Source organism: Tetrao urogallus (assembly GCF_951394365.1).
Source record: "Tetrao urogallus genome assembly, chromosome: 1".
NCBI classification, from domain to species: Eukaryota; Metazoa; Chordata; class Aves; order Galliformes; family Phasianidae; genus Tetrao; species Tetrao urogallus.
Genome location: NC_136813.1, coordinates 163,470,246 through 163,482,851, shown reverse-complemented (window position 1 = coordinate 163,482,851; position 12,606 = coordinate 163,470,246). Strand labels below are relative to the sequence as shown.

General features: G+C 39.2%; 1 protein-coding gene across 1 annotated transcript in view; it reads left to right on the top strand.

The window, feature by feature from the left end:
• Window positions 1-12,606, top strand: part of ANO6 (anoctamin 6) — a gene marked incomplete at both ends in the record, with an annotated part of 68,108 nt that overhangs the window by 32,674 nt on the left and 22,828 nt on the right. Inside the window, 5 exons of the mRNA XM_079549341.1 lie at window positions 2,861-2,986; window positions 9,969-10,034; window positions 10,153-10,431; window positions 10,779-10,892; window positions 12,361-12,476. Of these exons, the coding sequence (XP_079405467.1) occupies window positions 2,861-2,986; window positions 9,969-10,034; window positions 10,153-10,431; window positions 10,779-10,892; window positions 12,361-12,476 (701 nt within the window). The remainder of the gene's footprint in view (window positions 1-2,860; window positions 2,987-9,968; window positions 10,035-10,152; window positions 10,432-10,778; window positions 10,893-12,360; window positions 12,477-12,606) is intronic.

Here is a 12,606-nt window from a genome sequence, read left to right as displayed (position 1 = left end):
CACTGTCCAGCCCCATTTGCAGCCCTGAAGCTAGTGAGAAGCATCAGCACTGCAGCCAAGTAAGTTAGCAGCTCAGTGTATAACAAGGGCATCAGGACACCATGCTTTTCCTGACTGCGTCTCTCCTGAGCACAGCATGTGGTGCTCATGCTCAGAATACAAAAAGTGGCAGATAACTCCAGATGGGAGACATACAGAAGTGTCCACCTGGGAACTACATGTCTTAAGCTCTCACTGCAGAGAGATCTAGAGTGTCTAAGCATTGGTATGCAGTGCTACTTTACATTGCCTTTACATTAGCCTATAGTCACCAGAGTCTAAGGGATAATTCTGCTGATCAAACATTAAAATCTATATTGTTCTGTTATTATGAATTATTTGTAGATACTGGGTGCTGAATTAACTGTTTTATAATTGCCCAGTTGTAATTTATTTTTAATGGGAATGATTAGAGAAGTTTTCACGGCAGACTTTCTGATAAAGGCATCTGCCCTGTTTTGGACATGGTCTGTTTCCTTTGTCAGCCCAAGCAGACAGACATTAAGAAAGTTCATAGAATCATAGAATTATTAAAGTTGGAAAAGAGCTCTAAGATCATGAAGTCCAGCCATCCACCTATCACCAACATTGCCCAATAAGTCATGTTCAAAACTACTACATCTACCCTTACCTTAAACACCTCCAGGGACCGTGACACCACCATTTCTCCATGTGGCCTGTTCCAATGCCTAACCACTCTTTCTTCTTGGTTGTATTTTAAATGAGACTCAAAATGGTAGCAGCAGGCTAAATGTTGCACCTTTGCAGGTCCTTAGTTGGAAGAAGTCTCACAAGAATCAAGCCTATTTGCTCAATGGGACTACTCCAACTCCAGTTCTCATGAATATAAAAATCTGCACCTGTGACTTGCTTTGGGCAGCAGAGATGCTCAGTGCTGTTGTGGTCCATCGATACCATCTGAAAGTTTAAACCATTTCTCCTAAACCATTACAGTGTGCATCTGTCTGTTGATTTGGTGGCTGTGTATGGATGTTTCCTGAGTGCCAGGCTAGGCTGTGAAACCAACACGTGACATATCTGTATGTAGTCACAAACCTCTTAGCAGATGTAGAATTCAAAGTGAACTGTTCTAACCAAAACCTGCTCAAACTGATGGAGCAAATAAGTTAACAGAACATCTTTGTATATACAACAAAAAGTACGGAATCTAAACTCTGCTCAGTTCATTTAAAATACATAGTTTTTGTCTAAATTATGGAGAGATGCATTTTGGTCAACTGTTTTGACTAAGCCGATAAACAGTAACAAACTAGTCTGCAGAGAGAGGTCTAGAATAAAACTCATAGGAAAATGTTATTTGTTAAAACTGTTGTGTTGTTGCTAAAATGCCATCTGCCCCTTGGAACTGGGGTGCTCCTGACAGACTATTGCCATTCTTGCTGATTTTACCAGCATCAAAAAGAAAATAATTCCAGCTGCAGGTGGGGAGTTTCTGAGATCACAACCACATTTCACTGGTTTTTATCTATTTACCAAGCATCCCAGAGTTCCCAAAACTGTATTCTGGGTGGCTGATATGCCTGGCCCCACTCATGCAGTTTGGTCTTCATTGACAGGGAGATTTCAGAGAGATTAAATCTGGGAATCTTTTCAGTGAACCCAAAGGCACGGTATGTTCTTGAAATTATTTTGGGGCATTTTGCTGGTCTGAACCTACCCAAGGCCACCCTGCATGTCCAGCCCTCTGGAAGGGCTTCTCAGCAGTTCTGCATGGAAGTCTTGCTGGCTTTTGAGCTTTTGCCATCTCTTATGCAATGCTGAGACCTCTTTCAGACATTTGATATCCACTAACGTTAGTGGCTCTACCCATATTAATATTATGTATGGATCTGGCCAAGTATCTTGGAGTTTACTACTCACTGCATAACATGACAATACTGATAACATTACAATTATATATTAACTGAGAGGAGGGGTTGTAATGTGTGATAGTGCCCACAGAGTACTCAGACTAGAAGACCATTACTACAAAAACATTCTTGAACATTCAGGTTACGTCGTCATCAATGTGTCTGTATTGTTACACACACAAAATAACACATGAAGATGTTATTAGTGGATATGACAATCTTTTCTACTTTTCTCTGGGGACTAGATAATGGCTTATGGATATATTAATCCTTTTGATTTGTGCATATATTTTAACATGATGGATGTGTGGTATTCAACAGTGTGTTCTGCTTGCTGAGATTTTGTTAATAAAAAGGGAAAAATAAATTCACATAGGATATGTCCATTTTGAGAGCACATCTGCAGCCTGACCATGTTCTTTATTCTCTGGGCAATTATTGTTTTGAATGTTAGCATGCATTAAGTGACTGGTTTTTGTTGTTGTTTTTTTTAATTGTAGAGATGTGTAAACTTCCAGCAGGTACAGGGACAGATGGGAACACGCTAATTCTGAGACTCCCATCAGGAGACAACATATCTTATAGACAGAATATTGTATCATGACAGCATGCAAACTACTTGACAGATGCGTTATTCAGATGTAGTGCTACATCCCAGTGCTCCTCCCATTGCCAAAAGCTAATATACCATTTTAAAGAAGAAAACTAGGTTAAAGTTGTGCATAAAGTTTATGTCATGAAGAGATCCGTCAAACTCATCAGGATGATTCTTTTTTTCTCCAATTTACTCAGTGCTCATTGTGATTCACTTTGGACTTCTTACTATATGTGTCTAATACACAATAATGAATAATGAATTTCTCTTTTCACTGAAATACTGTGTAGCAGGAAGTAAGTAAGGAAGGGATTAGTAAAATTCTTCAAATTACCCTAACCTATCTGCCTTACAGGCTGATTTTGATAATAAGCCTGATTCCTTGTTCTTCAGCGATGGGCAGCGAAGAATTGACTTTGTTTTGGTATATGAAGATGAAACAAAAATGACTCATAAGAGGAGTAATCATAAAAAACAAAAGGTAAGTTATTTTTTTTATAAATCTGAACATCTTTTGGGTGCTAGAGCAGTGAACATAAAGGACAGTGCCCGTAACCAGAACGCCAATTGCATTGCACTGTTGTGGGAGTACTCCTGTGAGACAAGCTTATAAACCAAGCACTGTGTCCATCAGCATGTGCTGGGGGACCTCAGAGCATGCTCCTTGGAGGGAACCCTTCAGGAGGTCTGAGCAGAAAAATACTGGAATCAGGATCCCAGTTAGAGATAGACACCAAGATCTTCAGACTAGGGCAGTTTTCTTTCGCTATATCTATGGTGCTTGAATTAGGCCTCCAGTGGGCTTTGGTATTAAAATCAGGATAAGCAAGGAAGAACCAGCTGACTGAGTGCTCCAAATGACAGTTAAATACATAGCTGCTGACATTTTGTCCAGTGAAGTACCTGAGTTGTTTATGGGGAATACCTGTCACTTTGCCATCTGAGTTTCTCCAAGTACCACTCTTTCCCATGATGCTTCAGCAGTTTGACCCTCTTTAAAGACCCTTCAAAAAATCTTACTCAAGCAGATAATTGCTTGATGCTTCCTAGCAAATGTTAACGGTGACCGTAAATATTTTTTAATGTTATTTTTTAATTATTTTCACAAGTGTGTCAGAGAACTTTATTCATTATCGCATCTGAGGCCATAAAAATGTCTTCAGATGCAACAAGAGCTTTTTAAACTGCAAACTGCCTGAGAAATATGCACCCACTGAATGGTAGTTCCCTTGGAATTTGCACTCTCCCACCCACCACTGTCTTTGATTTAGCAGTTCTCCATGTTCCTTCTGGTAGAGGCAGGCAGGGACAGAAACACCAGTGAAAGCAGCTCATATACAAACAACGATTAGAGAACAGAAGAGTAGGAGTAAAAAGCCCATAGCTAAACTTGTTGATATTCCTTACACAGTGTTGTCACTGGCACTATCAGGGCAGCTGTAAGAAATGTTGTTAGTAGAGCTCAAGAGAGTCCTGCAGTGGGTGGATGTTGAATTACACATGTTCACAAGATAAGTGGTAAAAATGAATTGAAAGAGCAACAAAATTAGCAACAAAGTCTGCCCCCTTGGAAACAACTATTTTTATCAATTAGCATTTTAAATTTGTTTGTAATTACCCAGATGTATGCAAAAACGAGTGTATTTTCCAAATAGTGAACAGTGGAAAAATATTTTTAGTGCTGCATGAATGTTAGAACAGTAGACAGATGTAAGCTGTGAAAAATTAGACCTGAAGATTATGAGCAAATGCACTAGGTTCATGCAGAAAGAGGTTGCTTTCAAAGGTCTAGGGCAAGTTCTGTGGTAGGCTGCCACAGTGGTTAGGAGCTGGAGCACTTTTCTTCTGAGAAGAGGCTGAAGGAGCTGTGCTTATTCAGCTTGGAGAAGAGAGGATTTCAGGAGGATCTAACAGCAGCACACTGGTATCTGCAGAGCTATCCAGGAAAACAGAGTCAATTCTGTACAGTGGTGATAGGAGAAATAGGAGAAGGACAAAAGACATCAGCATAGACTGAAGCAAGAGAGGTACACAGTGGTTAAAGATGAGCTATGAAGATGGTGGAACAGGCTGTGCAGTCCCCTTCCTTTGAGCTTTTCAAGACCTGACCACACGCTCCTAAGCAATGTGGTCTGAGCTTAGAATCGGCCCTGCTTAGAGCAGGAGGTTGGGCTGGTGACTTCCTGAGGTCACTTCCAGCCTGAATTTCTGCGTGATCCTTTGATCCTAAGGTACAGCCAGCACATAACCAAGGCAGCTCTCTATTTTCACCATGTCTTTCAGTACTGCAACTCTTCATTTGATTGCGTTTTTATTTACGTTTTGGTGAAACCAAAGACTATTTTCAGTTACCTAACAAGTCTGCCATTGTGAGTCTGTGAGATTGCAAGGGATGGTGAAGATTGTCAGAAGATGAACGCTGAGTTGATAGCAATTGTTGCAGCTGGGATAGACATAAACAGTGAGAACCTGAAGCCAGAGGGCTACTGAGGAAGGCATGGGCAGGAATTTTGATACTGGAAACACATATTGTGTTGAAAGCAATAGAAAGCATAGAAAATTGGGATGAAGACGTGGCAATCATAGAGGATTTCCTAGAAAAATAGATACAAGTATGATGACACCAAGCTGGAGAACTAATGAAGGAATCCAAAGCTATAATGGAACAGATAAAATGTTACACAAACTCAGGTACGTGAGGACACTTAAAGGAAAGAGGAAGTAAAGAAAGGATTTTGTTTGTTAACCCTATAAAGATGGAAATGAATCACCTAGTCATGACTAAATGCTTGTAATACAGATCGGAAATACTGACTCCCTCTCACCCTCCAGCTATTCACACATAGGTGTAATTAGTTTAGAAAAGCATTTCAATTATCCATTCTTGAAGAAAACTTAAATAGGTAGAGATTTCCTAAATTCTCAGCATGAACAGGTGCAGGTCAGCTCCAAGCATGCAACTACCTCGAAAATACAGAGGTGCTTACTTTCACTTGAACCCTGTTGCTGTGCAAGTGGAGGAAGCTGTATTCCCATGAGAGAATAAACATTCTGTCCTATGGCAGTTCTGAGGAAGTTGTGGAGATGATATTACTCAAGATATATACAGGTTTCATCCATGTAGGCATAAAAGCAATTTGATAGCTTGTGTCCGCTGACAATATCATTTGCTTGCTTGTTTTCTGGGGTGAGTGTTATTGTGCTTCCCTCCTGCTCATGTGCTTCTGGAATCTGCCCTAAAGGAGGCAAAACTGAACTACTGAAATCATGTCCTCATGGAAGCTTCTAACATAATTTACAGATTCAAAGGTTAGCAGATAAGGTTCATATGTGCAACTCAGTTTGAACTCCAAATCCTTTTAAATTATTTTACAATTACTTCTGCAAGTACAACAAAAGCAAACTATCAGGAACAGATTCCAGAAACTCTGCCTAGCAAGCAACTGAGATTCCAGCCCAAAGCATGTTTTTTTAAACCTCACAATTTTATGTACTGTATTTGTCAAGATAGGTTGCCATCAGAAGAGAAATTAAATATCAACATCTCTTCCAGAATGCTCCTAAATATCACTTTTATCTGTCAGGATCCCGAAGTAACTAATTGTGAAAGTTAAAAGGTCAATGCCAGACAGACAAACTCAAAATAAATTGGTGTGGAATGTCATTCTAGTCCATCTGCTTTCCCCTAGCAGAAATAAACTGAAAAGCTGTCAGTGACTTAAGTAGGAATGTAGACAATATGGGCAAGGCTGGATAAGTTTGTCTTCTTAGGCAAACAACGAGCAGTTCCCACATCTAGATTTGTTTGGATTAGATAGCCAGAAACAAAAAGCATGAATAACTTTCAGCAAACCAATTGCACTTCTCCCTGTTGTCTGGAAAGTGTCACACCCGTGGAGACAGAACAGTGTTTGGGGTTACACAAAGAGCAGTAGCTGGGTGCTGTTTTGTGCTGTAATTTGACACAGTGAAAGATGGCAGACTGTATACACCTGTGGTGTGCCCAGCCAGCCTACCCAGGAAGTTTGATAGCAAAGGTGAAAAAGACCTTTGAACACTGATGTTGTTATGGGAATCTTTGCTCAAAAAAAAATTCAAGAAAAACATGAGGTGTCATTGTTCTATCACTGCAGTGGAAGGAAGTGCTCCCTACAATTCACAAAACAGAAAACCCTGTTAGTGGTCTATTACCAATTTCTAGACTCTCTCTTGTTAGTCTCCTCAGCTTGGCAAGACAGTGGTCAGACACTGAAAGCACCATGGTGAGAAAGCAGCTCCCAAGAGCTAACCCTTATACGTGCCTGTAATTGCTGATAAGCATTTACACTGTGCTTTCCCTTTCTTAAAATTATGTCTGATTATATATCCTGTATTGTCTCAGACTGTTGTCTTGCCATTCAATCATGAAAATCCATGTCAGTTTTACATTGGCAGCATTACCATAGTTATGTTGTTGTTACGACTTAATCTTGCGAGTAGCTGAGCAAAATACCAAATAGCAAAATGAGGTTGGAATAGTCTCCACAATCCAGCCAAATAAGACATTATATCTTTACACTCCATTCCCCAGTCAGTGCAAAACCACTGTAGTGTCCTTTGGGTAAAAGTCTAGTTTCTCCATAGATAATCACACACATAATTCAATCATTTATATAAAATAGCAAAGCCCCTAATTAGCAGAAGTTCCCAGGGGCTTTACTTCCCGCTGCTTGCATTAATGCATTATTAGAAATCTTAATATTGTCAACATTTCTCTAAGATTTTTGAGGGCAAAATTAATTTGGGGAACTCCTCGCCATAATCAATTATTAAAGCAATCTGAATGGTAAGATAAATAATAATTGGAAAAAAAAAGCATTAGATTTATACAAATGTAAATCACTCAGCATCTGTCTTTGTTTAAGAAGATGTGAAACAGGTATCTGGCCCTATGCCTTCTTTATTAGCAAAAACGAAGCAGAACTCAGGTTGAAATGTTTTCATGATTCAGTATTATTCACCTTAAAAAGAACAATGTGAATAAGGAGGATACAAAGAGGTAGAACTAAATGAATAATTTTCAGCATGGTGGAAGAGTTAATAATAGAATGACAAATAACTCCTGTGTGGTACATATTTCAGTGATCAGGCAAAAGGACTGAGAGGACATAATTATGTAGTTAGCTCAGAAGCCAAGATGACATGAACCTTTAGCTTTGAGGAAGAATGGAGAACACTATTATCCATGAAATGTTGACAAATGCAAAGAAAGATTGCTGTGAGGAAAAGCCTCATTCACATTTAATTGAGCACTCAATTCAAGAAAAAGACTTAGATTTCATGGGAAGCATACACGGTAAGGTACAGTTACATTGACACTATTTTATATATTTACATATGTGTAATAAACTATAAATATGCATTGTATATATACAATCTTACATACTTAGGAAAAAAGCATAAAGATCATTATAATGTCAGTAATAAAGAAGTGAATTTAACTGGACATGAAGAAATACTTCTGTGAAAAGTGCAGATTGAAAGATTTGGATCTCGCTGTTCCTAATCCATACAGGAAAGAACAAAAATGCAGAAAAATCTAAAGCACAAAGAAAATATCTTTTTATAAAATATAGTATTAGTAGTATTAGCCATTATGACCATTGCTACAGGTAGATGCTGCAGTTGAGAACTAACAAGATATAAATTATTAATTTCAAGAATTGCTAGAATTTTGGAAAGAATGTTTTTTCTCCTTCAAAGATTGTCAACAGTCTTTAAGCATTAAACAATAGAATGAGATTTATACGGAGATAAAACTGACCCATTCCTGTGGAACTCCTGAAGACTTTTGCCCTTTTGCTGAAGTGTCTCAGATTTGTGCCCTGGATTAGATGGGTCTTCATCCTGGTCTTGAAGACCAGTTTCCACATACCTATAAAAGTTTCAAAGACTGTCTAATTGCTTACTTATTGACTGTGGCCCTTTGCAACAGGACTGAATTTAAGCACAGATCTTAAGGCCACTACTGTGGTTGTAGAGAACCAGGCTATAGAAGCCATTGGACCATTGTGTCTTAAAGAAAATCAAAGCTGCTGTACTGGGAGCATAGAATCCCTTAAGCACAGAGCATATAAGCAACTAAAGAAAAATTGTCCAGTGGCATGAAGATATCTATTGGTGGAGTCTCCCTCTCTGGAGATGTTCAAGACCTGCCTGGATGCCTTCCTGTGCGACCTGCTGTAGGGAACCTGCTTTGGCAGGGGGGTTGGACTCGATGATCTCTGGAGGTCCCTTCCAACCCCTACAATTCTGTGATTCTGTGATCTATGGAGCAAAAGAGTAATATATAGAAGCTACTTTGAGGACTGCACTGCATACCTAGCATTGCCCAATTCAGGAATAAAGCAATGAGTCCCAATTTGTAAATGTATCACCTTCTGCTGAAGCCCTCACAGAGGCCTCACACCTCTCACATCTGTCTGCAGCTTACCCACCCTGTTACCCACACTGGTACTTTGATATGCAGTGTGTAGGCCAAGGAGAGCTGGCCACGCTCAACTTTGTAAACAAGTAGCTCACTAAGGAACTGTCTGGTTGGTGTAGATAGTCTTCAAAGTGGAATGCTATACATGAATTTTGAGATTTTTTTCTAAATCTTATGGAGTTCTATATTTTTTATCCTGGGGGTAGAGAAGCTGTATTGGTTTTTTTGAGGGAGCGGAGTTGCGTTTGTGAATAATCAAATTCATCTCAGATTTGAAATATCAGCCAGATATATTTCAGATTGTCTGTAACTGCCAGCCAAGTGCAGCTTCTGTGAGCTGAAATTAAAAGGATCTACGTATTTCAACCTTACTGAGGGAAACTTGTCATATCCTTCTGGGGACATCGAATGCTCATAAGAAAGCACCACTGATTACGCAAGTGTTACAGCTATCAGTTTCTTCCTTTAGAGCTGCTTATCTATGGACTACAATGTAGAGGGATCCTACAGTTTGAACCACTCTGTGAGCACATATCATTACTGTGGAAGAAGAGTAAGAAGAGATATAATGAGAAGGAAAGTGGTTATTGATTTTCATGGAAAATCCTTGAGAGAAAAAATATTGTTTAGAAGGCACATTAATGGGAGAAGGGAGACTGCCCTCAGTAGGTCACTTAATGCCTAAAGGCAGAGGAGGTCACAAGTTTCAGTGGTAATTGCTGTTAACAGTCAAAATTTGGGGCAAGTTTTTACCTCTGTAATGTTCTATAGACTAAGAGAGTGAATTCTCCACAATTGCATTGGAGTGCAGTATTGCTCATCAGACAAAAAAACCGTGATCTAGATTAATAGGGAAAGCTGTACCTACGACCACAGTAGATGCCAAGTGGGTTGTGGAGATAGTGACCCAACAAGTCTTCATTTTGGGATGCAATTCTGTTATCTTGTGCATACACTTTTGGAACAGATGCTTTACAACTTCAATGCCTTTTAACAGAGGAAGAGACAAGTATATGAATCAAACCTGATAAACAACGGCTTGCAACTTGAAGCAACACGATCGGTGAGTGCTCTTTCTTTTGTGTGCATTCTGTGCCTGAGAACACAAACTGCCCCTATGTGGATAAGGAACTGAATATATGAACTGACCTTTACATTTTTCTCCTCCTCTTGGCTTCCAGGTTTTGGATGAAAAAACTATTTTTGTGAAAGTGCATGCACCTTGGGAAGTGCTATGCACATATGCTGAGGTCATGCACATCAAATTGCCTCTGCAGCCCAACGACCTGAAAACTCGGGAGTCAGCTTTCAACTGGTTTACTAGACTCTTCAGCGTGGATGAAAATATTATCAAACCTGAGCAAGAGTTTTTCACTGCTCCTTTTAAAAGGGAACATTTATCCAACTTTTATATTCAAGACAAAGACGCATTTTTCAATCCAGCAACAAGAAGCCGAATCGTAAGTCCGTGGAGTATTTATAGCCTTTAGTCTTAAAAGGCAAAAAACATTTTAATCAAAACAGTGTAATCGCCCTCAAGAAAGCATCCTGAAAAACTGGAAAATATTTGGGATGCAACAGTTCTGTGTCACTTATGAAAGAAACTGGGGAATCTCAAAGGACAACATGCAGAAATCTGTCTCATTTCTGTTCCACTAGAATTTAAGAGGGGTTGAATGGTTCCTATGCCCTGTGTGATTAAATGTCTGCATTGCTTACCCTTTCATAATCTGTATGTTGAAACACGTGCAGCCACTTACGATTACTTTCAGGTTGCAAGAGACACAAAATATTTTGTAAATTTCAGGTTCATTTTATCCTATCCCGTGTGAAATACGCGACCAAACAGAATGTAAAGAAGTTTGGCATTAACAAGTTACTGGACACTGGAATCTACAAAGCAGCATTTCCCCTTCATGACGTAAGTCCAGAACTTGCAGTAACAGTGTATTTAGAAATAAAAGTCTGCAGATCAAGAGTGTGCTTTTGATAGTAGAAGATACAAGCCTTACTCACTGGTGTTTTTATCCACATGGTAGAATATGACAGAGTCCAGCTTAAGAGGATTATCTCCAAAAGGCTGTTTGTTAAAAATGTAGCTCCATGACTGAAACATGATATATTTTATGTAGGGTATGTTAATCTTGTATTCTCTGGGAGATACAGGTCAGTAAAGTGCCTGGCTAACAGAGGAACCTGGGAACACGAGAGTGATGGTTCCCACCTAACGCACTCTATCATCATTTCTAAATAAGTTTTCACATTTTTGTACTACTTCATTTTCCAGTATAAAAATCCATACCAAATGTCAACATTTTAATCAAGATGTAGAACACAAATCTTATCTGTGAGCAAAGACAAATATATGATTGTATCTACACCCACACACCTCCTCCCCCATCAGAACCACTCTTCTGTGGCTGAGGTGTATTCTGCTGAGAAGAAAATGAGAAAATGGGAGGTCAGGAATGGTAACTACGTGAGATGTTTGTACTCTGCTGAAAATATTCATGAGGTCTCTGAGGATTTAAAGAAAATTTTTAAGTCATAATCAAGACAAATCACGTTTCTTGGAAGTAACTCAAAGCTTTACAGGATAGAATTAATATCATTCGTGAGTATCTATTTTTAAGGTTGTCTTTTAAAGATTTAAAACCTGCCTTGCAGTCTAATTCTGTCATGGCATGGGGAATTTGGGCTCAGTATGCCTAATAATTAATGACTGTCTTTTTATACAATCAAAATTATATATCAGAGCTACTCCGAAAATCAGAAGTCGCCTATTGATTTCTACAAAAGTGATTTTTCTTGTTGTATTACAGATATAGAACGGAAAATTCCATCAAATAAAACAGGTTTTACTGAAATAGGTTTTCAAATAACTTGGTAAAAAACATAAGGATTACCTCCAAGTCAACTGTCTTTTAAATATAAATACAAAACAGAGACTAAACTTCCTGGATTCATCCCTTGAACTTTCTGATCTTCATTCCAGAACAATATTGCTTTAGAATAAAGCATGTTACCATGTGAAAGCTACTTAAAATCCATATTAAAGCAGTCCTGTTCTAAAATTATAATAGATCCTTTTTTGATTTGTTTTACGAAGTGCCAATAACGGGCTGAGAATTTAAGTTCATGGGGAGGGTCTGTTGCTTTCAGTTCACATGTGTAAAGTGCTTGCTTTAGTATTCAGAGTCTTTCTGACAACCTTCCAGCATGAATCCTGATGCAATCTCAGAGCTACTTCCCAGGTGTTTCCCTGGATTGCAGTGCAAAAAGGCTATTCCAGTGTCTGGGATCATGCCGCAAGGTCTGTGGATATGAGAGTTGACCCATGCATTAATGGTTACATTAATTATCTTCATCCCACGCTTTCTTTTTTGCAGTCTAGTTTTGGGCACCTGTCAACTGATCCTGACTGCCCAAGTGAACGTTATCTTCTCTACAGAGAATGGGCTCACCCTAAAAACATTTTGAAACTGCAACCCCTGGATTTCATCAGGTTGGTGGATGTGAATGAGCAGCATGGAGCTGTGTCAGGGGAGGATCAGGCTGGGTGTAGGAGAAGATTCTTTATCAGAAGGGTGATCAGGCACTGGAACAGGCTCCCTGGAACGGCGGTCACGGCCCTA